Source organism: Panicum hallii, chromosome 4, assembly GCF_002211085.1.
Source record: "Panicum hallii strain FIL2 chromosome 4, PHallii_v3.1, whole genome shotgun sequence".
NCBI classification, from domain to species: Eukaryota; Viridiplantae; Streptophyta; class Magnoliopsida; order Poales; family Poaceae; genus Panicum; species Panicum hallii.
In genome coordinates, this window is record NC_038045.1 from 48,402,594 (window position 1) to 48,428,415 (window position 25,822).

Genomic DNA, 25,822 nt, shown 5'->3' on the forward strand with positions numbered 1-25,822 from the left:
CGTGGCTTGTTTCACTAGCACACGAAAGACTTACCAGCTCTCTAGCTCCCTGACGCTATAAATTGCCCGTCACGAGGCCCCAACCTCTGCACTGCGTTCTCGATCTGCATCTGATCCGTTCAGTCCTGTGCTCTGTAGATCGACGCTATTCTTGGGCTCCCGTCTCTGTGCTCTGCAAAGGTATACGCATCTTCTCGTTCGTGCTGTCTGTACGTTGCAATGCCTGGTAACGCGTTACTTGGATTCTGCTTGCTTTGGTTGGGGTGATCAGTTAGTTGTTGGGGGAAAACTTAGAAATTGTGGTTGGTGTCTGTGGTTTCATGGTTGCGGTGTGCACTAGTTTAGATAGACAGGGACTATACATGGTCCATCGGGGATGTAGACATCATAGACGATTAATTAAGGGCAAGACAATCATTTTTATCTACCTACTTAGTTCTTTTCCTCGACTTGAAAGGGAGCAAGTCTCGAGAGTTGGTGGGGGGAATGCTGTGATGTTATAAACCTAGCGCACATTCACATAGTATAATCTCTATTATCCTCTGCGTCCTACTCGGATTACTACCTCTGTCCTAAATTAGAAGTTTATTTAGATACATATAGATGTACTAATATGTACTAATAGAGCCAAAACGAATGGTAATTTAGAACGGAGGGAGTAACTGCCTAAAAGTTTAAATATTTTTGGAAGAAATATTTGACATATTTACTTTCTAACTTGGCCATTTAGATGAGTGACCACAGGTGGTTGCGATGTGACCCTACTTTCTTGGATCTTTAATTTTCTTGGCGTGAGAGCCAAGCATTCTAGTCTCATGTGACAGTGTGACACGAGTGCTCCTTTTTCCTGTTCTTCTTTTTGAAAAAAAAATTCCTGTTCTTTTTGGATCGCCAGAAATGTTTCTTTTCCCTTGCAGTTTTTGGCATCGTCTTCCTGAATTTTCCATGTCAGCGCTGCATAGGCTGGTCTGCTCTTGTTTGGAACCTAGCCTCCTCGCGGCGCGCCCGATGCGAGTGCCCTTTGGCTGCTCATCAAGCTCCCAGCTGCGCTTTCGCAAGGAGCGATGCTTTCTGTTCTTGAAACAAGATCTGCGCAACTTTCTTGTTGCCGCTTGTCCCTTGTGCTGCTGACTGGATGCAGCTCTGGAGTAATTTGGATCCATTTTCAGAGATGGTTCTGCTTGATTTCGTAAAGAATTTGCCACTTGGGGAAGGGGTTCTTGGTGTTTCCCCCCATTGTTTCTGCACACGAGCTTTCTGCTTTCTGAGAGACCCATGCTTCAGAGGTCAAGCTTCTAGAAAGGATCAGGGAAGAAAAATGCCCCACTGATCCAATAGGCATTAGGAAGGGGCAAAATATCTTGGTGCTTTTTTATCCGGACAATCTCATTGCGCTGTTGATGATTGCAATGTTGAGCCGATCATGGGCGTCCAATCACCAGCTTTTTTGCTCTCACCAAATCACTTGAGAAATTTTCGGTGGTGAAATTGGGAAAACAAAATTAAAAGGGAACCCTTTTTTTTTCGTTCCTTTCGTTTCTTGCTCGCATCTCTCCCAGCCAGTCCTTGCGTTCACTGCACCTGCTCCGCACTGTAGTCTAGTATTATGCTGCAAAAAGGTCAAGCTTTTCCGGACCAAGCCATTGGTCCGGTAGGCCAGCATATGCTAATCGGATGCTTTTGGCCGCACCATGACACAATTAGTGACACAATCAGGATTAGTAAAACGTTTTATTATAGTAAATTGGCATTATCCATTGCTTGATTCCCAGCTTTGTCAGCTCGAGGGTGGCCCTACCATTAACAGCCCAGCTAGCTTGTTGGGTTTATGCAGCAGCTGCCCTCTATTTATTGGCCCCTCTTCAGTTCCGGAGAAACCCTCCTCCATTGGACTGCTCCCTGTTTGACCATTGGGTATGTTACCATGTTTGCCGCTGTCTGTTCTTCTCCGTGCTCATCCTGGCCTAATCTCTGTGCTAATCCTGGGAGGGGCTTTCCTTGGGTTTTGAGCTAATCTGGCCGCGGTAGAAAGATCTTTGCTTTCGCAGCGGGCGGTGTCGCCTTGTTCGTTGCCATCCTCCGCCATTTCGTCGGGTTGTTTCGGTTCTCGCGATTCGTTGGGTGCGTCATCGGGTGAATCTTGGTGGGGTTTTGCTGACATAACTGTTTGTGGAGTTCTCTGATCTGAATCGTTACAAGTTGCGTAAAGAGCTTTCTGCTATCCTTTTCTGAGTTTATTATCAGCGGTAATTTTCCCCCAAAAAACATTTTAACTTGAACTTGGGATCACATGTGACATGTCTGCAGTAAAATTCTTGGCTCTGGTGTTTTGCTTGGGATCTTGCTTTGATTGCGTGCTCTGCTCACCTCTTTTGCTTTCCGAGGAATGTATTGGTCCCTTTTGGTGCATTATTAGCGCTAAAAAACTTTTTTTTTGAGGTTTTACTACGAAAAGTAATCTCCTTGGATTCATCCATGGAGTTACGATCTTTCCTGATCTGCACTCTAGGTATTCGTTATATCGATATTTGCGGTTGGCCGTGCTTATTTGGAAGCCAAATCCTCTTATTTTCTTAGGATTTTGGCTGCCTCTTAGTGGGTTCTAGAATCTGAATGACATCGATACTCTTAAGCCCACAAATTAATTTAATCAAGCTGGTTCCATTTGTCCTTTCAAAAGGTCATCAGAGAGCGAAGTGCCTGTGCAGAATCAGTACTTGCTTTTGTTTGGTGGAGGATCGGGCACTTTGTTTGGTGCAGGATAAGTGCCTGCTTTATCATGCATTTATTTTGCTCTTAGGATTCTGTATCTTGTTAATTGGTTCCGTTGAGATAAAACAAATAGCATACCGCACCTGAGTTTTATTTTAAAATTCAATACTTGCTTGTGGTGCGATTTGTGTTGCTTTAGCATGACCTACTTGTTCAGGCAATCTTATAATGCTTAGTGGTACCTACTGATTTCTTCTTCTAAGTAGTTCCTTTAAGTGTTAACTGTGTACCTCGCATTGTAGTAATTGAGAACCATTGAGCCATGGCTGCCAAGCTGACCCGCCTCCACAGTCTTCGGGAACGACTTGGTGCCACCTTCTCCTCTCATCCCAATGAGCTGATTGCACTCTTTTCCAGGTGAGAATGCCAAAATATGTTAACTTGTGTTTCGATTCTGGTACTGAAGTGTAATTTGGTATTTTCTTCATCCTTGTCTTTAATTTAGCCCATCCAGCTGTAAATATGAGAATATGTCATAGATTTTTCCTTTTTTTTGTTGACATTCATGCATGCTAAGGGTGTTACTGCTCGACCTCAGACTCATAGTGATCATATATTATGCCTTTCATGATCTGCTTATGAAGTAGAGTTGAGTTGCTGTTACTAAGTTTTTGTAGACTCCCTTTCTGTTTGTTCTTGAAGTTGAATCAGTGCAATCTAGTTTACAGGACAGTATCCTTTTACTAACATCATTTGGCACATTGTTTGTCATACTAAGATGAGTTCCAGAAATGAGACTATTCCATTTTGGATCGATAAAAGAAAAAAAAAAGGGAACAGAATATGAGGTGTAATGTTGGTTTTGATTGTGACATACCATTCTTTACAGGTATGTTAACCAGGGCAAGGGAATGCTTCAGCGCCATCAACTGCTCGCTGAGTTTGATGCGCTGTTTGATAGTGACAAGGAGAAGTATGCACCCTTTGAAGACATTCTTCGAGCTGCTCAGGTGACACTGCTGATATGCCTGCTTGAATGCTTGCCAATTGAAAATCAGCGAGTCATTCTAATTTCCTTTCTTATCTGCGTGTAGGAAGCGATTGTGCTTCCCCCATGGGTTGCACTTGCCATCAGGCCAAGGCCAGGTGTCTGGGACTACATTCGGGTGAATGTAAGTGAGTTGGCTGTGGAGGAACTGAGTGTTTCTGAGTACTTGGCATTCAAGGAACAGCTGGTGGATGGACAGTAAGTTCTAAGATGAATTCTTAGTAATTTTAGGCTAATTTCTACATTCTAGTTCCAGAAACTTGCCATATGCTAATTCAGTATCTCCTTTTTACACCAGCAACAACAGCAACTTTGTGCTTGAGCTTGACTTTGAGCCCTTCAATGCCTCATTCCCTCGTCCTTCCATGTCAAAGTCAATTGGAAATGGAGTACAGTTCCTTAACAGGCACCTGTCTTCCAAGTTGTTTCAGGACAAGGAGAGCCTGTACCCCCTGCTGAACTTTCTCAAAGCCCATAACTACAAGGGCACGGTAAGCTTCCAAAATCCAGAATCTGCCAAGTGCAAGCTTCAGAATGGATGGCATCATTAATTTTTTTTATTACCTAGTAACTTGACATAGCCTGAAAATATCATTGAATGATGTGATCCAACTCTCTCATTTGTAAGTGCTGTTTTCTGTTGCAGACAATGATGTTGAATGATAGAATTCAGAGTCTTCGCGGGCTCCAGTCATCCCTCAGAAAGGCAGAGGAGTACCTACTGAGCATCCCTCAAGACACTCCATACTCAGAGTTCAACCACAGGTGATTTCTCAATAACTTGTCCTCACCATTTAACTCTGGTTGAAATATGGCTAATGGATTTGACTGCTTATAATGTAACCATGATGTGCATTAGGTTCCAAGAGCTCGGCTTGGAGAAAGGTTGGGGTGACACTGCAAAGCGTGTACTCGACACACTCCACTTGCTCCTTGACCTTCTTGAGGCTCCTGATCCTGCCAACTTGGAGAAGTTCCTTGGAACTATACCGATGATGTTTAATGTTGTTATCCTGTCTCCGCATGGCTACTTTGCCCAATCCAATGTGCTTGGATACCCTGATACTGGTGGTCAGGTACAGAAGCTAAATGATTATTTTCCCTTTAACAAGGATCGCTCTGGTTTTCTTGTTTCTGATTTGCAATGGCATTGCTTCTCAGGTTGTTTACATTTTGGACCAAGTCCGTGCTTTGGAGAACGAAATGCTTCTCAGGATTAAGCAGCAAGGCCTTGACATCACCCCTAAGATCCTCATTGTATGTTTGAGATTATGTTCGAACTTATGAGCACTTCCATTGTGTAGTCAGTTACTGAGTAAATGGGCCTACATGCTTTTATTTGTTGCAGGTTACCAGGCTGTTGCCTGATGCTGTTGGTACTACTTGTGGCCAGCGGCTAGAGAAGGTCATTGGAACTGAGCACACAGACATTATTCGTGTTCCATTCAGAAATGAGAACGGTGTTCTCCGCAAGTGGATCTCTCGTTTTGATGTCTGGCCATACTTGGAGACATACACTGAGGTATACAGAGTAATTTTTTTTGGCTGGATGTTGCGCACAGCCTAGCTTTTTCTATTAATACTGAAGTCATGCATTCTATGCTACAGGATGTTGCCAGTGAAATCATGAAAGAAATGCAGGCCAAGCCTGACCTTATCATTGGCAACTACAGTGATGGCAACCTAGTTGCCACTCTGCTTGCGCACAAGCTGGGAGTTACACAGGTCTGTTTGATTCATTGATTGTACATGAAGTATCTTGAAATTCCAAGTTTGCCCAATGCTTATGGTTTCTTTTTGTACATTCTTGCAGTGTACCATTGCCCATGCCTTGGAGAAAACCAAATACCCCAACTCGGACATATACTTGGACAAATTCGACAGTCAATATCACTTCTCATGCCAGTTTACAGCTGACCTTATCGCTATGAATCATACCGATTTCATCATCACGAGTACATTCCAAGAAATCGCTGGAAGGTAAATTTTGTGTATTTTAATAACAGTAGGCCATCACTGTGTTGCAGTAACTAAACAAGTATCTGATGCTTGCTGTGCTGTTTTTGCAGCAAGGACACTGTTGGGCAATACGAGTCCCACATTGCATTTACCCTTCCTGGGCTCTACCGTGTTGTCCACGGCATTGATGTTTTTGATCCCAAGTTCAATATCGTCTCTCCTGGAGCTGACATGAGTGTTTACTACCCATACACTGAAACTGACAAGAGACTCACCGCCTTCCACCCTGAGATTGAGGAGCTCATTTACAGCGACGTTGAGAACTCTGAGCACAAGTGAGCACTGAACTTACCTATCTCATTGTGGTCAATCAGCTTGGAAATATTTCAACACTTATCTTCATGTGGCCTAAGTCTTTCTATTTATTGAGATACACAGAGCAATTCTCATTTACAATAATTACCTGACATTTGAGTTCACCTCTCATTGCTTTGCAGGTTTGTCTTGAAGGACAAGAACAAGCCAATCATTTTCTCAATGGCTCGTCTTGACCGTGTGAAGAATATGACAGGCTTGGTTGAAATGTACGGTAGGAATGCGCGTCTGAGGGAATTGGCAAACCTTGTGATTGTTGCTGGTGACCATGGCAAGGAGTCCAAGGACAGGGAAGAGCAGGCAGAGTTCAAGAAGATGTACAGTCTCATTGACCAGTACAACTTGAAGGGCCATATCCGGTGGATCTCGGCTCAGATGAACCGTGTCCGCAATGGGGAGTTGTACCGCTACATTTGTGACACAAAGGGAGCATTTGTGCAGGTATGTATATGCACTTGATCTAATAAGTGATTTCCAAGTTCCAAAAATAGTGTTATCTACTTTTTTTCGATAAAGGAAGCTTTATTGAATTCAAAATCGCTACATCCGAGTTGATACATGGATAGTGCTAACTACTTTCAGATAACAGCGATAGATATTCTGCAGGACTGAATTCTCGTATCACTTTGTTTTTGTAGCCTGCATTCTATGAAGCGTTTGGCCTGACTGTCATTGAGTCCATGACATGTGGTTTGCCAACAATTGCGACCTGCCATGGTGGCCCTGCAGAAATCATTGTGGACGGGGTGTCTGGTTTGCACATCGATCCTTACCACAGTGACAAGGCTGCAGATATCTTGGTCAACTTCTTTGAGAAGTGCAAGGAAGATCCAAGCTACTGGGACAAAATTTCACATGGGGGCCTGCAGAGAATTTATGAGAAGTATGCAATTTTCTCTCCTGCTATCTACAATACATTTATAAATGGACTTACACCGATAGATTCTCTCTCTCTTTTTTTATTGAAAGCCGCATCATGTGCTTTGTCTAGTGCTCACATCAAGACAATATAGAGTAATATGTGCTTGTTCAATGATGCAACCAATCAATTGTCTAGTGTTGATATTACAGAGTAATACGTGCTTGTTCAATTTTGGGACCATCAAACATTCCATGATGCCATCATTTCAGATATTTTTGTTCTTCTCTATGTACATGAAAAACCTGATACTACAAGCTTTGGATTGCTCAGGTACACCTGGAAGCTGTACTCCGAGAGGCTGATGACCTTGACTGGTGTATATGGGTTCTGGAAGTACGTGAGCAACCTGGAGAGGCGTGAGACTCGTCGCTACCTTGAGATGTTCTATGCTCTGAAATACCGTAGCCTGGTAAGCTATTTGATGACCATTAGAGAGCATATGCATGTCAATGCGTGTTCATTTCAGCAGTCTTAAGCAAGCGGATTAACTAATGCATCTCTTTCTTGAATCCAGGCGAGTGCTGTTCCATTGTCCTTCGATTAGGGAGCAAAAGAAGAGCATCAAGCGGGAGAACCATCGGCTGCATTACAATTGTTCACCGCAATTCACATTGTTAGTCGTGTGTTTGAGTAATGTGTACTTGATTTCAAGCACTTGGTACTTTTTCGCGAGGTTTTGGGCGGCGCTGGCTGGTTCCTGCTCTAGGATACTAGCTGCACCTTTTGCTTCCAATAAACGCCTGCTCGTGTCACCTGTCCTTCAGAATTCAATGCAATGTTTTGTTGCCCAAGTCTTTGCTCTGAACGATCGTGATGTTCTGCTATGTCTATTCCACTGCATAGTCCATGTTTCTTATTTCCAAAGTTTGCTGTACCAGGCTTGACAGCTTAAAAAGAGGTGAAAAATTCATGATAAATGAAGGTGTGCTAACTTTGCGCCGTCCATCAGTGGACCATGTGGTCCGGCTATTGCAGTTGCAGGCCTGTACTTCATCCCTGTATTTCAGTAACATGGCTTGACAGGTTCACTTGGCAGTAACTACTGCACAACACTAGCAGCAGATTGAATTGATGCCACATGCTCGGCCCCTCTTCTTATATAAAGAGGCCAAGAGGGCAAGGGAGTGGAGAGGTGCTTGAGATTTCCAAGAAACCAGCTTTACTCAAGTGGAGGAACAGGCCATGAGAGAGAGAGAGAGAGCACAGGGGCACAGAGTAGACGACCACTTGCTCATCTTGTAGCGCAAATGGAAGCAGCTGGGCATTGTGTAGTGAGGTACAGAGCGGCAGTAGGGTTGGGAGGTTTCAGGAAATGATGCAAGGGGCATTCCAAAGCATGAGATGCTACGATGGGTAACCCGATGTTCCCATGCGTCGGGTTCCCTAGTGATTCAATGGGTAACCCGATGTTCCCATGCGTCGGGTTCCCTAGTGATTCATGTGGCCCAAGTCCCCTCTCATTTTGCAGACCGCCCGGCTCATCTCTTCACATCCTTCTTTGCTAACAAGGGGAGGGCTATAATAAACCTGTACCTAAGGGATCCGATCCTACTGTCAATGTCTTGGTCATTCTTGCATGGATCCATCGCTGTTACTCCATATACTGTTCTTGTGTGTGGTCTGCTTTTTGTTGACATTTAGTTGACATACTCATTTGGATGATCTTCTTATTTTTTTTGAGTTGACAATCTGATAGGAGGCATCTGGTTGTTAGTTCAAACTGTGGCAATGACAGTATGGATTCCATTTCAACAATAAGTGCATGCCCAGCGAGAATATCAAAGGGCTTCTCTCTCAGATTCTAAAATATTTCAATTTTGAACAAACATTTTCATAGGCTGTCAGATTGAAATCAGAATGGCCAAGTCTAGTGATACAGCCATTGTGCATGAGGTACAAGCTGTGTCGCGTGAACACTGCCGTCCACATTTGTTGCAGCCTTACGTGATTTTCGCATCAGCTCAAATCAATGAGACATCACTCTCCTTACTTAAATGTTGAAGAGTAAAGGGAAATCCTGCAACATCACAAATGCAAAAGCTCGCGCGAGATAAATAGATATCAAGTGCCATATCATTTGTGAAAGCTACTCAGAAGTTGTCAGAAGGCTCCGTTAGCCACCACATGGTTGCAGACTTGCAGCCGCGTCGCTATCTTTAAAATTAGGAAGAAGTATATATGCTTTTTGAACAATTATGAGGATTGAAGATCGACTTTCATAAGAGTGAACTTTTCTTTTATGGGGAGGAAAAGTGCTGTGAGGATTAATATTCACAGATCTTTGGCTGTGATATACGGCACTATCCTTAGATATCTAGGCATCCTAATGAATCATAGAAAGCTCACAAATAAGGATTGAAAAGCTGTGGAAGATCACTTCTAGAAAAAAGTTGTATTTGGAAAGTTAAACTTTTGTCATATGTCGGATGGTTAGTGTTGATAAATTCTATGTTGAGTAGCCTAGCCATGTATATGATGTCTTTCTTTGAAGTACCGTCGGGTATTCTTAAGAAGTTAGACTTCTATATGGATTAAGGTTTTTTTTTGGCAAGGTGATAATCGTAGGAAAAAGTGCAGATTAACCAAATGGGGAATCTTATGATTACCTAAAGAACACGTGGACTAGGTATTTTGAACTTAGGGATCTAAAATGCATACTCCCTCCGTCCTGAAATGTAAAACATTAGAGGGTTTAAAATTTGTACCCAAATGTAAGGCATTCTAAGGTACTTTGGAAATTAATTATTGCCAACTGGCCATGAAATCAGCAAAATAACAACCAAATAAGATATTAAATAGGGGTACATGTGTCATTTCCTCATCTCCTAATCTGTCATAAATATAGGGGGTATTTACTAAATAAGTGGTTGTATATTAATAATTGAAGATGGCCTCTAGGAACAATTTCCTAGGAAGAAGTACTTGAAAGACGAGATTGTCGGTGAAGCATATTGGAATTATCGGGTCTTATGAATGTCAAAGATCATTTTCTACTTTTAATCTTCACAGTGGTTCACAAATACATTTTTTTTGGAGGATAAGTGGTTGGGTAACTTAACTCTAACAGATCAATTCCATTTTTATACAACATTACCAGAAAGAAACATGCTACAATCTCTCATGTTTTAATACTATACCTCTAAATATAACATTCCGTATGGCATTGACTGGGGATAAATTAAATAAATGGAATAAGTTGGTTGCTAAAGTTGTGCTTGTACAACTTGACAACCAAAAGCATAATACTACAAATTGCATGTGATCCTATCACCTACTTGCCTTCATATGGTCCACTCCGCAAAAAAAAATGCTCAATTGTATCATATGTTGCTCATAGGGTTACATCCAGAAATCATAATTTTATATGTAAGCTGAAAAGAAGAGAACAGGGAAGGAGGAAATATTCCTTTTTTTTATGCTGTTGGAGATAGATATCATATACCCACTGCGTACTTATCTAAGATTTTTAAATTGGGTCATAGAGTAAGGAACAGATCACCCCTTTGACTAACTATGGTGGTTCATCCTGATAATAGTTGGAGAAAAAAATTAGAGAACACGGCAGGAGGTTAAAGCAAATGTTTCTACTGAAACATAAATGTATCTAAACATTTCTCAAATGGATGATAGGTACAAACGAAAACAACAATGAGTAACTGATATTACTCAAACAACCTAACATTCAGCCGGCACCCATTATCAAACAACTGGTACATGTTGCTATTCATCCAACTAAGAGAGAGTATGTGGCAGGGAAGTAGTACCCATATCTTAACTCCTAAATGAAGTGCCATATGAAAAACCTAAAAGAACTGTACCTAAAGAACAAAGGCCATATGAAAGGTAAAATTAAGAATGAGGAGCAACCTAGAAAAAGGTACCGTTAACATGCATTACTTTTATCGATTACTCAATTTGCTAGCTTCATGTACTAAAAGTAACAATACTATTCAGTGGTTTGTTGCAAAACTATTTTCAATTGGGTAATGTCAGAACTAACATATCAGAAGCAAATCTTTGTACTTCATATATGAAATAACAAATGTGCCTTTGGAGTAAATCCAGAAGGATAGAATAGCCTGTGAAACTATTAACATGGAAGAAGGCTCAATCAAATTTTTGGGTTCTGTTACCCATGTGAAGAAGCTAGTGGTTGTCATATAATCTTCAACAAAATTTCTAAACTCTTATTTGAAAGTTTTATTCATGGTCCAGCACACCCAGTCTGCAAGCAACTTGAAGGGTTGAGCAACGGCAAAATGCAAATTAAGCACATAGGCCTTACCTGTGGAAAAATAACCACACATGGTTATTGAAGATTAATGTCTGCAGATCTAAAACATGAAACACTGATTAGCAAAGAAGAAGTAAAATTTTTCATATTCTAGGTAGCAGAAAATTCTTGCTGAACATTTCTAGTTCTCCAGGTTGTTATGATTGGAAGCCACCGCACTCCAAAATCCTATCTACTAAGATCAAATTACCAAGCTACATTTCTAGTTCTCCAGGTTGTTATGATTGGAAGCCACCGCACTCCAAAATCCTATCGACTAAGATCAAATTACCAAGCTTTCCTATAGGAACAAGCATCATGGTACAAGAAAATATATCCTCCTGAGTAAGATCAAATTATGCACCAGCACATGCTTCGCTGAACAGAACGGAGTCAAATTAAAAATAATGGCACACGCAAGAGGAGCGAGGACTCTAGCGGTTCAGCCGCTCAGGGGTCGCTTGTCCGCAGCTTAGACTTGGTGCCACCAGAGGGTCCAAATAAGAGGTAGCCTACCCACAAGAGATCCTAAAAATAGAGAAACATTACCTACATCAGATCCATAAATCTCAATCACAACAAATAGAATTGAGAACAATTACTAACAATTAAAGTTCACAATTAGAACTTGTGAACCGTCCATGTGAAATCGATTAACAAGTACTTGATTGAATTTTTTATAACATAGGTAATTGAGAACAAGTAATAAAAATTCAGAAGTATGGTTTGAATCCCTCCTCGCCCACAGCCTTCCAGAGGGGGAAGGACCTTTACTTGTGGTATACTGATACCTGATCTCTGTCTTATGATGATCGACAAGCTGGATTGGTTTGATGCTCGATGGTTGACAAATGTGTGCAGCGAGAAGAATGAGCAGCCAACACCAATATAATAACTTTCATCCTAAATCAAGGAGGCAGGAAGAAAAAAGAAAAGCGACATTACAAGCATAATGGCTTTGAGGAGGAAGACAGCCTCAACAAAGAGTATTACTGAATTTCTTAGAGCGACGTAGTGCAATTTAATCTCATGTATGCATCGGCCAACTCCATGTTATTACTTTGCAATGGCTCCTACGACTCTACTTATCCTACTTATCCTGAAATCTGATGCAGCATGACTATTGGATTTTAATTTCACTTATAGCCTATTGGATTTTGCTTTCATTTGTTAACTGCAACCTAAAACCTGAAATAGTACATCAACCTATTGGAATTTTGTGGAGTCGACCTAGAGAACTTTTTACATCATTTTGATTTCAGATATAGCACTTTGATTAGGTCAACTATGAATTGGCTGCACTTCTACCGAAGAGTTCACATCTAAAACACATGCATTCGATGAATGGCTCACGGCCATCTGCTAGTCCTATATGTCCTGGCTTGCAACACAGCCCATGGTGTTGCCCCATGCACGAACGTGGTGACATGATAGAATGGACTCCAGGCTACGGTTTTCTATGGGAATTGGCAGAACGGGTACCCCAGCAGACAAAGATCTCACCTGTGACCTCGGTTTCAGATTGGCGACAGGTTCAGTGGTGTTCCCTGACGTCCTGTGAAGGTTGTGATGCATATGTGAAGGAGGGAGAGATCAGAGAGGCAGATGAGAGAAGGGTCAAAGAGATCAGATCAGAGGGTGTGATGACAAGGGGGATCGAGAACTCACAGAGCAATATCTTACTTGGAAGATCGACCAGGCTAGATCGCCGCACGCCGCCACCGCACGCCCGGACGTAGTGACGCCCAGGAGGTACGGCAAAGTAGTGCTGTCACCGTCCGTGGTAGATCAACCAGGGTGGATTGCCGCATACCCTGACTCCAGGAGGTAGGGTGAGGTAGTACTGCCGCACTGCCGCCGGCTCCGAGATCGTGCGAACAATGAGAAGGAGGGTTCTTCGGCGTTGATAGCGCGTGTAGGATGCGGAACGGAGATAAAACCTGAAGATTTAGGGAGAAACCTTCGGCATTGCAGTTTGCAAATCGCCTAGGGGTGCCCTACCCCGCTTCCTACCCGCAGGTTGCATGCTCTGCCGCAAAACAACGCGAAATTGTAAGTTTGATCAGCGTCAATCCAAACTGCAATGCGAACAACATCAGGCACCGCGGCGATATACGATGAAGGTTTTCGTCCCGCTTAGGGTCTTTTTAGTAGTAGAGAAGAGATAGGGATAGAGATTAGGGTCTTTTCAGTAGAGATAGAGATAGAGATAGAGATAGAGATAGAGATAGAGATTGAGATTGAGATTGAGAGTGCCCCGGTGAATACCGAACGACTCGGGCGGCAACTGCTGCCGCCGGTGGCATTGCAACGTCATTGCAGGTGCAGCTAAGCATCCGGCAGCAAATTCGTTTATGTTGCTGCATCCCATCACCCCGCCTCCGCCATCCTCCTATGCCCGCCGGCGCATGGCTGGCCACAACCACCTCCACTCCGCTCTTCGCCATGGTGCGCGTGGCGATGCGCACGCTCGACGGCCTCCTCCCCCGCACCCACCCACCGCCTGCACACCACCACCACTACGACGACCTCAGACTCCGTCTCCTCTTCGTCTTCGTGCACCCTCCACAACTAAAACCACCTCCTGGCCGCGTTCGCGCGGGACGGCAACGGAGACGCGGCGCTCCGCGTGCTCCGCCGCATGCGTCTCCCTTCCGCCGCCTACACGCCCACCGCCATCTCCTACACCTCCGCCATGTCCGCGCTCGCCAAGGCCGAGCGCCCCGCCGACGCCGTGTCCCTCTTTGATGACAAGCTCGCCAACGGCGTCGGCCCCAACCGGGCCGTCTTCTCCCTCCTCCACGTCTACTCCTCCCACCTCCACTCCCCACCCCCTCCCCCGCAGTCGCGCACTCTGTCCTTATGTGGATGTCCCGCCTCGGCCTTCCGCCGACACCATCGACTACACTGATCTCATCTTCTCTTTCTCCCGCGCCAGCCGCCTGGTCGACGCCCTCTAGCTGCTCGACGAAATGCGTGCCCTCAATTACCCACTCACACCACATACATACGCGCCGATCCTCAAGGCATTCTGCGATAATGTCAACATCCAAGGGCAGACGCAGACATCAGCTCCATGCCTTGCTCCGGTTGCCTCCCTGACGGCGCGGCTCTAGAACGGTCCACAGGAACGAGTTGCCGATGGTGCCGCGCTAGAACAGGCGGGGCCACTGCCCTGGCGAATCGCGTCATCAGCGTCCTCAAGAACAAATCGCTGACTAGAAACACAGGCGCCCTTGTTGGAGTGGACGTCCATATGCAGCTAGCTTTTTTATCCTAAAGGATTTTTCGAATTTGAGCCTCATGTTAATCTCTCAACCTGAGAATAAATTTTGGGACAAATTCCGGGGAGCGTCGATGTCATAAACAAGTAATCATGTGAATTATTCAAAGTTTGATTCCACACAAGTTCAGTGAAGATCATTTCTGGAAAGCTCTTGAAATACCTTGATAATATTCTAAGATACAAATTTTGCAGCATAGGTATAATATAGTGGAAGGTAGGTATCTGAAGGGATTCTAATGTAAGTACTGAATATGAACAAGTTCTAAACATAAGCACTGTAAGAAGTTCTGAAGATGAGCACTGCAAGGATACTGGCAATCTGGCATAAGGTAGCAACATGAAGAAGTTCTAAATATAAGATACATAAGGCGTTCTGTTGGGAACAGAGGTATTGTGGCGATGCCTAGCTAGGCGTTATGGTTGGAAGCATGATCAAAGGGTATGGCAAAATGGAGGTCCGAGCTTGGCTCGCTAGGAACGCAGCCAGCGGGCATTTCCTGTGGGTCTAGCTCGCACGGTGCATTGATTTGCACTGCTAATGATATTATTAGTACATAATTAGTAGATATTAAATGATATTGAGGTATGTTACAGAATATTAAGTTATGACAAAATGAATAAAGGATTACATGATTATAATCTTACAAAATAAATATCATGACGATGATCATTTAATAATTTTTATCTTGCACAATATATCTTCATGCGGGCAACCAAACAACATCGTCCTACGATCTGGTTGGAGCGAGCTATGCAACCAAACAAGCAGATCTTGCATGAGCAGAGCCTTTGATGCGAGCCAGACTCGCTAGGGAAGACGACCTATCACACATTTACCCTCTTGGTAAAATTCTCTACTTTTATCTGCAGATAACATCTTTGGGTGGGTGGGGGGGGGGGGGGATCCTAAATTAGACTAAAAACTTAATTGTAGTGCTACTCTTCATAATCATGCCACAATAGATATGGTTATTGAAATGAAACTAAATCATTAATGTGTAAATAGGTAACCTGATCTCCGCAGACCTGTAAATAATGCAATAATTAGATTCTTTGAACAGCATATGCGTCAATCAGAACAGAGGACAGACTTTGTCTCACTGTCTCGTGCTCTTCTGTTTGCCCATTGCTATGGCACTTGAGTTCTTCATTCATATGTTTTGTTGATTTCAATAGAAGATGCCTGCTCATTCGCTTCCCCCATATTTGGATTCAACGTGTCCTTGTTGCTGGTCAGTAATTCAAATAGTTACTCAATCACCACATTAGCTCACAGAGGCAAATGATCGAGCATATGGTGTGCATAACAGAATTCAATTGAGAACAGCCAACATTATCACTTGTGTGGGTACTCACGCTCAACTGCAGCGGCATACGACGCCAGTCAACAACAGTACGATGCGTCAACACCATAAGGCATATAGGCTCAACTGCATGCACTAGCACTTAGCACTATACATACGCCCGCTCCCGTTCGCCCATCGCCACGTCGTTGCCGTGCTAGTGCATGCGGCCGGCGTACATCCCAACCGCCATGGCCCATGGGGGTGTCTCGCGTTGGAGCCTCAGTGGCGTGGCTGGGCCGGGTGCAACGGCCAACGAGGCATCAGGCATGTATGGCGATCAAGGCGCGACGGGCGGCATCGAGGTCGAAGCGCAGCAGGTCTACGGCGGGGAGCGCGACGAAGATCGACTGCAGCAGCCATCTCCTTGACCCGAATAACCAAACACCTTCTCCTCCGCCTTGGCCTTGCGTACGGACGGGGAGGCAAGGTTGCGCCGCGCCGCGCCGGAGCCGCATTTCTTCATCGCGTCGCGCCGCTACCGCATCTTCTCCCGACGAGCACGGCTGAGGTGGTGGCGATGGGCTCCCGCCGGTGTCTCCGCACGGCAGGCGAAGGGAGACACAGCAGGTGTGCGCGGGCTCTCCAGGCGGGCGGCACAGCGTCTCCATGCGGCGTTTCTGTTACGCTCGGGACGAGACGCTGGAAAGTTCGGCAGAAACGGAGAAAGCTCCGGCAGATGCAAGCTGCTGTGCCGTGGCCTTACGGTCCGATTTAACTGAGACAGGAGATCGAACGGATGAGTTTCGCTGTAGACGTGGTCCAATGAGAGACCAGAGCTTGTCAGCATGATTCGCCGCGCTCAGCCCAACGGCCTTTTCTGTCGCTCTTTTTTAATCTCTCTCTCTCTCTCTCTCTCTCTCATCTGCTCCTGTGTCTCCTTTTTCTTTGCTCGTATTTGTGAGCATCTCCCTTTCCTGCGTTTCCATCAGCTGACATTTTGTGAGCAATCCAGCATTATGGTTTCTTTGTCTCTTTGCCTTTTCTTCTCTCTATCTCTCTATCTCTGTGTGTGTTGTTCCTTGTGTATCTAATGCAAAGTGAAGGTTACAGAATTAAAAACCAATAACCAAACTGATTTTCATATATGCCTTCTAGCTACAATGGTACTCATCAAACTTTGTAATATATGTACAGGCATATTTACAGTCTTTTTCTTCCTATAATGTGTAGCATCATGCTTTGTAATATATGTACAACAATATTTCCAATAGAACCAATCTTCATCTTTATTTTTATTGTTCTCGCGCGCATGGGCGCGCGCCAAATACTATTTAATTAATGTAAAGCATTTAGTTTATCTTTGTAAAATTAATTAATGTAAACATTTAGTTTATCTTTGCAAAACTGTGTAAGGCATGTACGATATTTATATTACTAATAATATATTTGATTTTTAAAAAAACTGCACATTAGTTTACAAATTCCTATACACAAATACATTATGGAGAATTTTATGGAATTCTGTGTTGCCTTCTTTTTTGTTCCTGGGGTGGTCATTGCTCATCTGACCAGTGATTGCGCGCGCCCCTGCGCACGTAGCGGTGTGCAGTTACATGGTGTAAAAAGGGTAGGAAATTGATGAAACTATATTAGATGAGCATATAGTAGCACATATAATACATATAGCATCGTTCTAGATAACTTAAGATTACCAAGTTCTACTGTAGTTAAGTATGAACATGCATACATAATTTATAATACAGATCTGCACATAAAAAGATGGGTAGTTTACAACATAATTAACTAAGGGACAGTCTTAAGTTTATTATTGAAAGGGTAGTGTTCATAGCATGGACGAAGCAATCGTTGGCATCAGAGTGCTTATGGATGTGGTGCTGGTTGCTTCGCTGCAGAAAAGTGAAAGATGTTTGTAAGATAATTTGGTATTACACGTAATGAAATAAGAAAAGTGTTGGTGAAACTGCATTGTTAGAGATGTTGGACTAAGGGGATACCTTTATACATGTGGAGCTGCACATTTTCATGGTGTGTTGAATTCGGCATGACACAAAAGATTACATTGAATTCGGCATGACAAAAGATCACACGTTTGATGGTAACAGGATATATAACAGTATATTGTTTTGGGTACTCTAATACCGACAGGCACAGTTGTTAGTTCAGCATGGACAAACATATATGTTCTATAATTAAGTAAACTACTAAAAGGTAGTACACATCAGAACTGCATGGTCTATAAACAGCTTATGTGGTTCGATCCATTGCCATTCTAAACGCCAAAATAGCAACTGAACTGAACTTGCGCCCAAATAGCAACTGAACTGAACTGAACTGAACTTGAATACACTCAAATATTCTCTACCCTACTTCACTTTTGAACAGCCTACATAAATGAAGATGATAGCAGATGAGGTCCACAAATGTACCTTTTCTATTTCCCTTGTTCCTGAACTCCATACAGATTAGGTATTGACAAAGAAAAATCTTTGCAAATGAAAAAGGAAATCAAAGCGTACTCAAATTTGGTTCATACTTTTCTTTAAGTCTACAGTAAAATTTATGCCTTAACTGACATCTTTTTTTTTTTGCAAAACTTAACTGAAGCAAATTAAATGCTCGATGACCAGATAGAAAACTTGTTGCGACACATAACTGTAACCTTCAAGCAAGAGCAGACCGAGTGAAGGTTTAAATTTTGCTGGAATTGCTCAGTTACAGATAACATATGGACAGATTTTTACCCAAGTTGAGAAGGCACTGAAGCTTTTGGGGAGTAATCATGCATGACCAGATAGCTGCCACCGTGAGGCTTGTAACCTTCGGCAGAATCCAATGAGGGAATCTTTCCCAAATCCAATTCATGGACTTGGTCCCAGACTCCCATGCTAACCTTCCGTGCAAACATGAATGTGACGAGAAAGGCTCGAGCCGGCGAGGGGTGCCGCTCCATGGTGCGCGAGGTGTTCCGGGTCGCCCTGGGATACGACGCGGCGGTCGATTCGCCGACGAGGCGGACGCTGTCGCGATGGCGCGGTCTGACGCCGATCGCCAGGTGTGGCCGGCGCATGCCGGCGGACCTGCTTGCGTCGCCTGGACGGAGTTGGACAGCAAAGAGCAAAACGTGCGTGTGATCATGGTCTGCGACCATCCTGGCGGATGCTGCTGAACACGCGCGCGGCGGAACCGGCTCGTGTTCCAGGCGTGCTCTTCGACATCGGCATGGAGGACCCGGCGGCACGGCACGACACGGGACGGGACGAACCCGCCCAGATCGCCGCGCCGTGCTCTAGGGCGGCACGGCACGTGTACCGGACGAACGCGGCGAGGTCGCCGCGGCGTGCTCCGCTGCGGCCAGCATGAGGGCGGCGCGCGGCGACCCGCGCGGACTTCGACGAGTGACTGAGTGAGGAAGACGGAAGAGAGCCTGTTGTGATTCGAAAATGCACGCTCACAACCGGTGCGGCCGCAAACCTTATCTGGACCGCCCATTCGTGCTTTGATATTCGCACTGGTCATCACAGGCTTCATTGCTTTAGTCCTTTCCCGATGGCTAACTTCCCCTCATTTCCATTCCCGTCCTTCCCTTTACATATAGCTATTTCGAGCTGCTCATTCCCAGCTTTTGTTTTTCGCTGCCATCCGCTCCCTACGCTCATCCCATCCCCCGCCGCCGGTCACTCTCATCTCCGGTAACGCTCTTTTCTCTCCGCCTCCGCCGCCGCCGACGAGATCCAGCAATTAGACCATCTATTTTGAGTTGGTAAAAATAGATGACAAAAATTAATGCAAACAGTGCCAAATATTAACATCATAAAAAGGTTCTTTTTTAGTTGCACACAAATGTATCCAAACAGCATTTATTGATTCAATAATATGAATTATTCTAAATATCTGAATCAAATAGAAAGCATCCACTTTGAAGGCTTCAATGGAGAACAAAACAAAGATCTGTTTTACCTGTTGCCCTGCCCATCAAAGCTGTCGCTGAAGATGCTCCTCCAGGAAAAGATGGCGTGACAGGGAACCCATACATAGCATCTCGAGCTTTGATGAATGGATCTACCAAACAAGGATGTTGAGATGAAATGGAACTGTAAGTCACCGTTAATGGAGTCGGCAAGATTGGTGGATCTAGAGATGTAAGAGATGGAAGCATTTCAGCGGTTCCCTGAATAAATGGTGAAGGAGGTTTAGAACCAGGATGCGGATCTGTAATCTCCCCCATTGAAGCTGTAACTTGCTAGTTCACCAGTGGCTGCCGAGCTAGTAGACCGCACAGTTCTTGAGATATTGTTTTCGCGGCTGGAAGAACGAAAGGAGCGGGGTGTGTCGGTTTCCAAAAGGATTCAAGCACGATGAATAAAAGTTTCGGGTCCGCCTCGATGCCTCATTCCAGCTCTCCCGCCAATGTATCTTTAGGAATCGGCAGCGCGCTTGAGCTCGTTGACCAGCACGAATCATAAAGTGTTGCTGGCCGGTTGATAGCAACTGCGGCCTCAAACGGTTTTGGAGATTCTGGGTTGTTTTGTGATTATGCCTGTTTGGAGTCTTGCCTAACCTGCCTAAGCCTAAGGTTAGGCACGTGCCACACCTGTAGCGCGCCTAAGGCAGCTCACTCTAGGCTTGTGTTTGGTTTGCTGCCACGCTTAAAGTTAGGCAAATCTGAAAAAGTGTGGCACCTGTTTGGATTGATATCCCACCTCAAGTTAGGCACACCTAAAAATATATGGCAGCTGTTTGGATTGCCACCACACTTCACTTCATTCATACCATACAAATTAATAAAGCGTTTTGGGCTGTGTCATAAGATAAAAAAGTAACAAATCAATATAACATCCGCACAAATCCAGCAACTATGCATTGCATGTTAACGATAATTTGTAACAGTAATATAAGTCCACAAACAGCTGCTAAATAAGTTTATAACAGCAATATAAATAACTTTAGAGGCTCACATGAGTTTGAGTTTGAGTACCCACTAACTGTAAACAAATTCTAATTTCAGTTAACAAAAGGGTGGTGCAGCAGCTACCACCACCACCATGCATCTCCATCAGCCCTGATGCATGAGAACAAGTGCAAAAGAACCGTCCACCATGCTCCAATCAGCCTTGAACAAGTGCAAAACAACCATCCTTCAGCTGAGTGCAAATAATAATCACAAGGATTGTTGAAATACAGCATGTATTACCTGATAAAAAAGGAGCAGCGAACCACACCTAACCAACTCACACCCCCTGGTCACTAAGGAACTTGAAGATTCATGACTCGAATGTTATCTCAGATGCGGCTGATAAGAAACCACGGATCCCCTTTTGGTTTTTGTGTGCTAGATATTCTCCTATCATAACCTTTTGACCAGTGGTTAGAGTCATCTTTTCAAGTCTTTCCCACACTATTTCATCAGAATTGCGTATAATTGGTGGAGGAGGTGCTGGCATTAAGTATAGTGCTAAATGTTAATAATAAGTTCACAAAATGTTGACAAAAATAGGTTGAAACATAGTGCATACCTTTAGATTAACCTTCTCTGAATCAGATATGATGACCATAGATCTTGAAGCATCAAATGTGTTACCACTCTTGCCCAAAGCTGTTGCAATGAACTTCCAGTTTTCCTTGTAATGCCTGAAATGCCTCTCAACTTGAGTGGCAGTTACCCCCATGTTGAACTGCCTATTCAATGCCTCTGAACACTTGAAGTGATGTTATTTTTTGAGCTTAAAACGAGCATGTTGTTCCTATATGTAGTCAATAAACCAACCAAGCATAAATTTAGTTTGATCCTCATCCCATGTGATGGTCCTCTCACGAGCAGAGCCATCACCTTCAACCTTTTCCTTCCCCTTAGCCATATCTCAAAACAGCACTATAATAAAAAAAACAGGATCTCAACATAGCACTATTATATTTTAGGAAAACAGGGTCTCAAAACAGCACTATAATCCAATAAAACATGACCTCAATCAACAATATAATTCAATAAAACAGGATAACAATCAGCCACATTATTTAGTAAATAGAGTTACAATACAACCACATAATTGAATCAAACAGTGTTCTGGAAACATCACAATTATTCAGTACAATAGGTTCTGAAATTCAATAATACAGGTTCTGAAAACAATACTCTAAAAGCAACACAATACATCAATTTTGATCCCATTCATCCCACATTTTTTGAGCTAACTCATCACGCATGGTTGCCCATTGCTGATTGTCCCTATTCATGTCACCATGGGAACGAGTGCTTCTTGGAAGGGTTTGAAACCATGTTGCATCATCATAAACATAAGCATCAGGACCATTCTCAATTATAAAGTTATGCAAAGTGCAGCACGCCAAAACTATCTTCACTTGTGTTTTTAGTGGGAAGAATGGTTGACTTGTAAGTATCTTAAATCTTTTTTTCAGTGTGTCAAATGCCCGCTCAACTGTTGTCCTAAGAGAGGAGTGACGAAGGTTGAACAATTCTCTTGGATTTTCCGGTCGTCTAGTACCCTGAAATTCCTTAAGGTGGTACCGAACACCTCGATATGGAGGTAATATGCCAGTTCTAGCAGCATAACCAGCATCAGCTAAAAAGTAGTGACCTACAATGGATTGAACTACCATTAGCTAATCATCTTGTCACCTAAAACATAATATATTAATGATTTAACTTGTACCTTCTGGGATTTTTAAGCCCGATGGTCGTGATAATGCATCTTGGAGCACAAAGTAATCATGAGCCGATCCTTCCCATCCAGCCAACACATATGTAAACCTAAGGTCAAAATCCATGGCAGCTAATACATTTTGCGTTGGATAGTGCTTTCTCCCCCTAAACCTATCTTGCATATATATAGGAACCGATGCCGGTATATGCGTGCCATCCAGTGCTCCTACACAATTCTAACACATAAAAACAGTGGTTCAGTTATTGAGTACTACAAATTAATATAAGGATGAATTCCAATTATATATATGTTACCTCAAAGTATGGGTAAAATCTTCCCGGGCTGGTGGTTATCTTTAGTTGTGTCTCCGTGGTTCTCATGGTAATGATATCACGAGACAAGACACATAAAGCTTCCAAAACAGCATTAAAATATCTACTAACTGTCTCTCCGGACCGCAAGAACTCAAAGGCAACTGATCTATTTGTCCATCTATGACCAACAAATTTCAAAAACATAGCCACTTGTTCTTCAATTGACACATTAATACTGTCCTCTAATAATCCACGGGACCTCAAAAGACAACATAACTGGTGAAAAACAGTTTTACTCATGCGTAACTCACTAATACAATTAGCCTCAGTCCCGTTATATAAACGGTTTAACCTCCTTTCTCTTTCCAAATCTCTTTCTAACAAAGAACCATATTTGGACCTCCTCATCAATCTATTTTCTTGGAACTTGTACCACAATATACAAACACAGATGGCTATGCAAACAAGCAACCTTCTTCTTCGAATGTTATAATCATAATAGTAATACTCTAGATAATCCTTCATTGCACCCATCTATACATAAGAACTATTTTAGAATGCATACAACATATACGACACAAGTAAAATGTAAAGGATAGTTGTACCTTGCAACAAAAGATGATGGTCTTGCTTGAGAATTATTCCTGGAAAAAGAAAAAAAAATGTTTAGAGAAATACACACAGATGGGGGGGGCGCTCTGCTGCGCCAACGCGGTGGGGGCTCTGCTCCGCCGGCTGCCTGCTCCGGGGGGGGGGGGGGGGGCGCCTGGCTCGCGGCCTGCTCCGCCGGGGATTGGGGGGGGGGGGGGCGCATCTGCTCCGCGCGGTCGGGCAGCGGGGGGCGGGCTGTCCTGCTCCTGCTCTGCCGCGGGGGGGGGGGGGGGAGGGCCGCAGAGCGGGCTAGCGTCCTGCTCCCGCCGGCGGCCTGTTCTGCCCGGGGTGGGGGTGGGGGGTGGGGGCGGCGGCGCACTCGGCGGCGGGGGAGTACCTGGCGGCGGGGGAGATCCACGCGAACGGGCGCGGTGTGGCGCGATCGCGTCTGTGGCGGCCAAATCGAGCGCCCCAGGTGCGGCGCGTTTTCGTGTGGCAAGCTGCGTACGCTCCGCCTCAAAAGTGTGGCGCGCCTAGCCTTAGTATAGCAGCCAAACGCTTGCCTAACAGGGTTTGGCACGCCTAAGGTTAGGCTGTGGCGCCTTAGGTAGGACTCCAAACAGGCCCTATATGCTCGCCGATTCCAGTCGGTAAAGCTTGATCCAACGGTTAGTATAGCACCTAGAAGTGGACGGTATTTGATTTACCGACCACCCCTGAAGTCCGTCCGCCCCTTGCCATCGCCCGCCTGACCGCCATCGTCGACGGCAAACCACGCCGGCAAGCCGTCACGAGCTCCGCCGCCGCGTTATAACGCTCCTAGGCAGGAGGTTGCCGTGCCGCTTCTGGAGCAGGCTCCTGCCTCTCAGTATCATATCTCCCTCCCGCCCGGCACCGAAAGACCGTGCCCGCCGGGGCGGCCGCGCACCACACTTCGGCGGCATGCATTCGTGTGCAGCCGCGCGCAGCTCAAGAGCAAACACCTCGGAGATGGGCCCAGGATGGCGCATGACGTGTTCCGGCTCTCCTGCTGGTAGATTAGCAATCTTCATCTACGAGGTGGAGTGGTGGGTGCCGTCGCAATAGCGCGATTCGACGCCGACGGCGACCTACCGCGCGTGCTGGGGAACCTGCTCGCCTGGACGGCGTTCCAAGGCAATGCGATCAACGTGGGCGTGATCATGTCTGCGACTCACTCACTCGCTAACCTGGTGTGGACGGTGTGGTATCAGAAACCTCATGCTCCCAGTCTCCCACAAGTTGGAGAAAAAGCATGGAAAGAAAATTCAGAGGGAAAAACGCACCATTGTCCTGCTATATGTCATGGCTTATCAGGAAGGAAGGATTCAGATATTCAGTATTTGCTGGGACCATCAGAACTGCTGAAATCAAATTAACCGATGTATTTCTATTGCATTAAACGTGTAGCATAAGAAAGTTCTAAATTTCGTTTGAGAATGGACATGGCAACAAAAATCGGAGAACAAACTGCGCTACTGTTCTTCTGTATATCATGGCAGGTCAGAAAATATTCAGCGCTAGCTGTCACCGTCTGAACTTGATAATCTTATTGACTTGGAAGTGTGCACGAAAAAAAAAATATTGGTGGCAGTGGCGACAACATCAAGCGAGCAGTAGGCTCGAACAAGCTCTCACCTGCAAAGCACAACCTTCCAATGCCAGCTTATGCTTTTCAGTTCAGCATCTACACATCATATCAGGACATGGTATTTTGTACAGTGCTGAGGAGATCAGTTCCCTGTGTTCCTGAATCATGAATTGTACTATTGCTGCCCTTAAATTAAGCTTTTCCAATCTTGGTTCTGATGATTTCAGAAAGTAATCAGAATCGCATTCAGATGTTTCTTCAAACGGGAGATCGAGATCGGCATGTATGGTACTGCATTTTGTTCTCTTCATAACCCATTCATTTCATTTACTTCCAAATTAATGAAGACTGCATCTGGGCATTCATCATCTTATAAAAACCCGTCTAATCCAAATCCAACTTGCAGATACAGATCCTAGTCCTTGCCTTGCATAATTGCATCACGACTCCGGCCCTCACACAGCTCCATTGCTACGACGGTCTATCATTCCGATATGAGGGGCTCTGTGTTTGTGATGGCCACATTCTTGCTCGTCGTGCTTTTTGCATCTCCTGCGTAGTGTAAGTGCACATCATCATCATCATCATCATCATCATCATCATCCTTTCTTATCGCCAGCTTCAATTTTGGACACATTCATATGCGAATGATCTGACGACGATGAGCACAAATCCTGTGTACACTGCAGCAACTCGTACTCTATCACCAGCTCTGCCGGCCGCCGGAAGCTCTACCAACACAAGTAATGGAGTCCTCGGCTCGACGG

The 25,822-nt window shown here is 44.4% G+C and overlaps 1 protein-coding gene and 1 long non-coding RNA gene across 3 annotated transcripts; one reads left to right on the forward strand and one right to left on the reverse strand.

The window, feature by feature from the left end:
- The first annotated feature begins 57 nt into the window (after positions 1-57).
- On the forward strand, positions 58-7,818 carry LOC112888930 (sucrose synthase 1). Of its 2 annotated transcripts, none has more exons than XM_025955328.1 (16): positions 58-180; positions 3,015-3,129; positions 3,602-3,722; positions 3,807-3,958; positions 4,059-4,251; positions 4,407-4,525; positions 4,620-4,836; positions 4,922-5,017; positions 5,109-5,282; positions 5,369-5,485; positions 5,574-5,740; positions 5,830-6,054; positions 6,217-6,535; positions 6,733-6,977; positions 7,287-7,425; positions 7,531-7,818. In XM_025955328.1, exons 2-16 carry the CDS (start codon positions 3,035-3,037, stop codon positions 7,558-7,560), a joined length of 2,409 nt encoding a protein of 802 aa, XP_025811113.1. In that variant the 5' UTR covers positions 58-180; positions 3,015-3,034; the 3' UTR covers positions 7,561-7,818. The 2 variants fall into 2 exon arrangements, with proteins under 2 accessions (XP_025811113.1, XP_025811109.1); XM_025955324.1 differs by lacking the exon at positions 58-180 and adding an exon at positions 1,874-1,914.
- A 9,821-nt stretch (positions 7,819-17,639) lies between these two features.
- Positions 17,640-20,193, reverse strand: LOC112890221. Its single transcript, XR_003228290.1, has 3 exons — positions 19,840-20,193; positions 17,877-19,629; positions 17,640-17,768 (listed from the first exon to the last, which is right to left on the reverse strand). It is a non-coding gene; the product is annotated as an uncharacterized LOC112890221 (long non-coding RNA).
- Between the last annotated feature and the right edge of the window lie 5,629 nt (positions 20,194-25,822).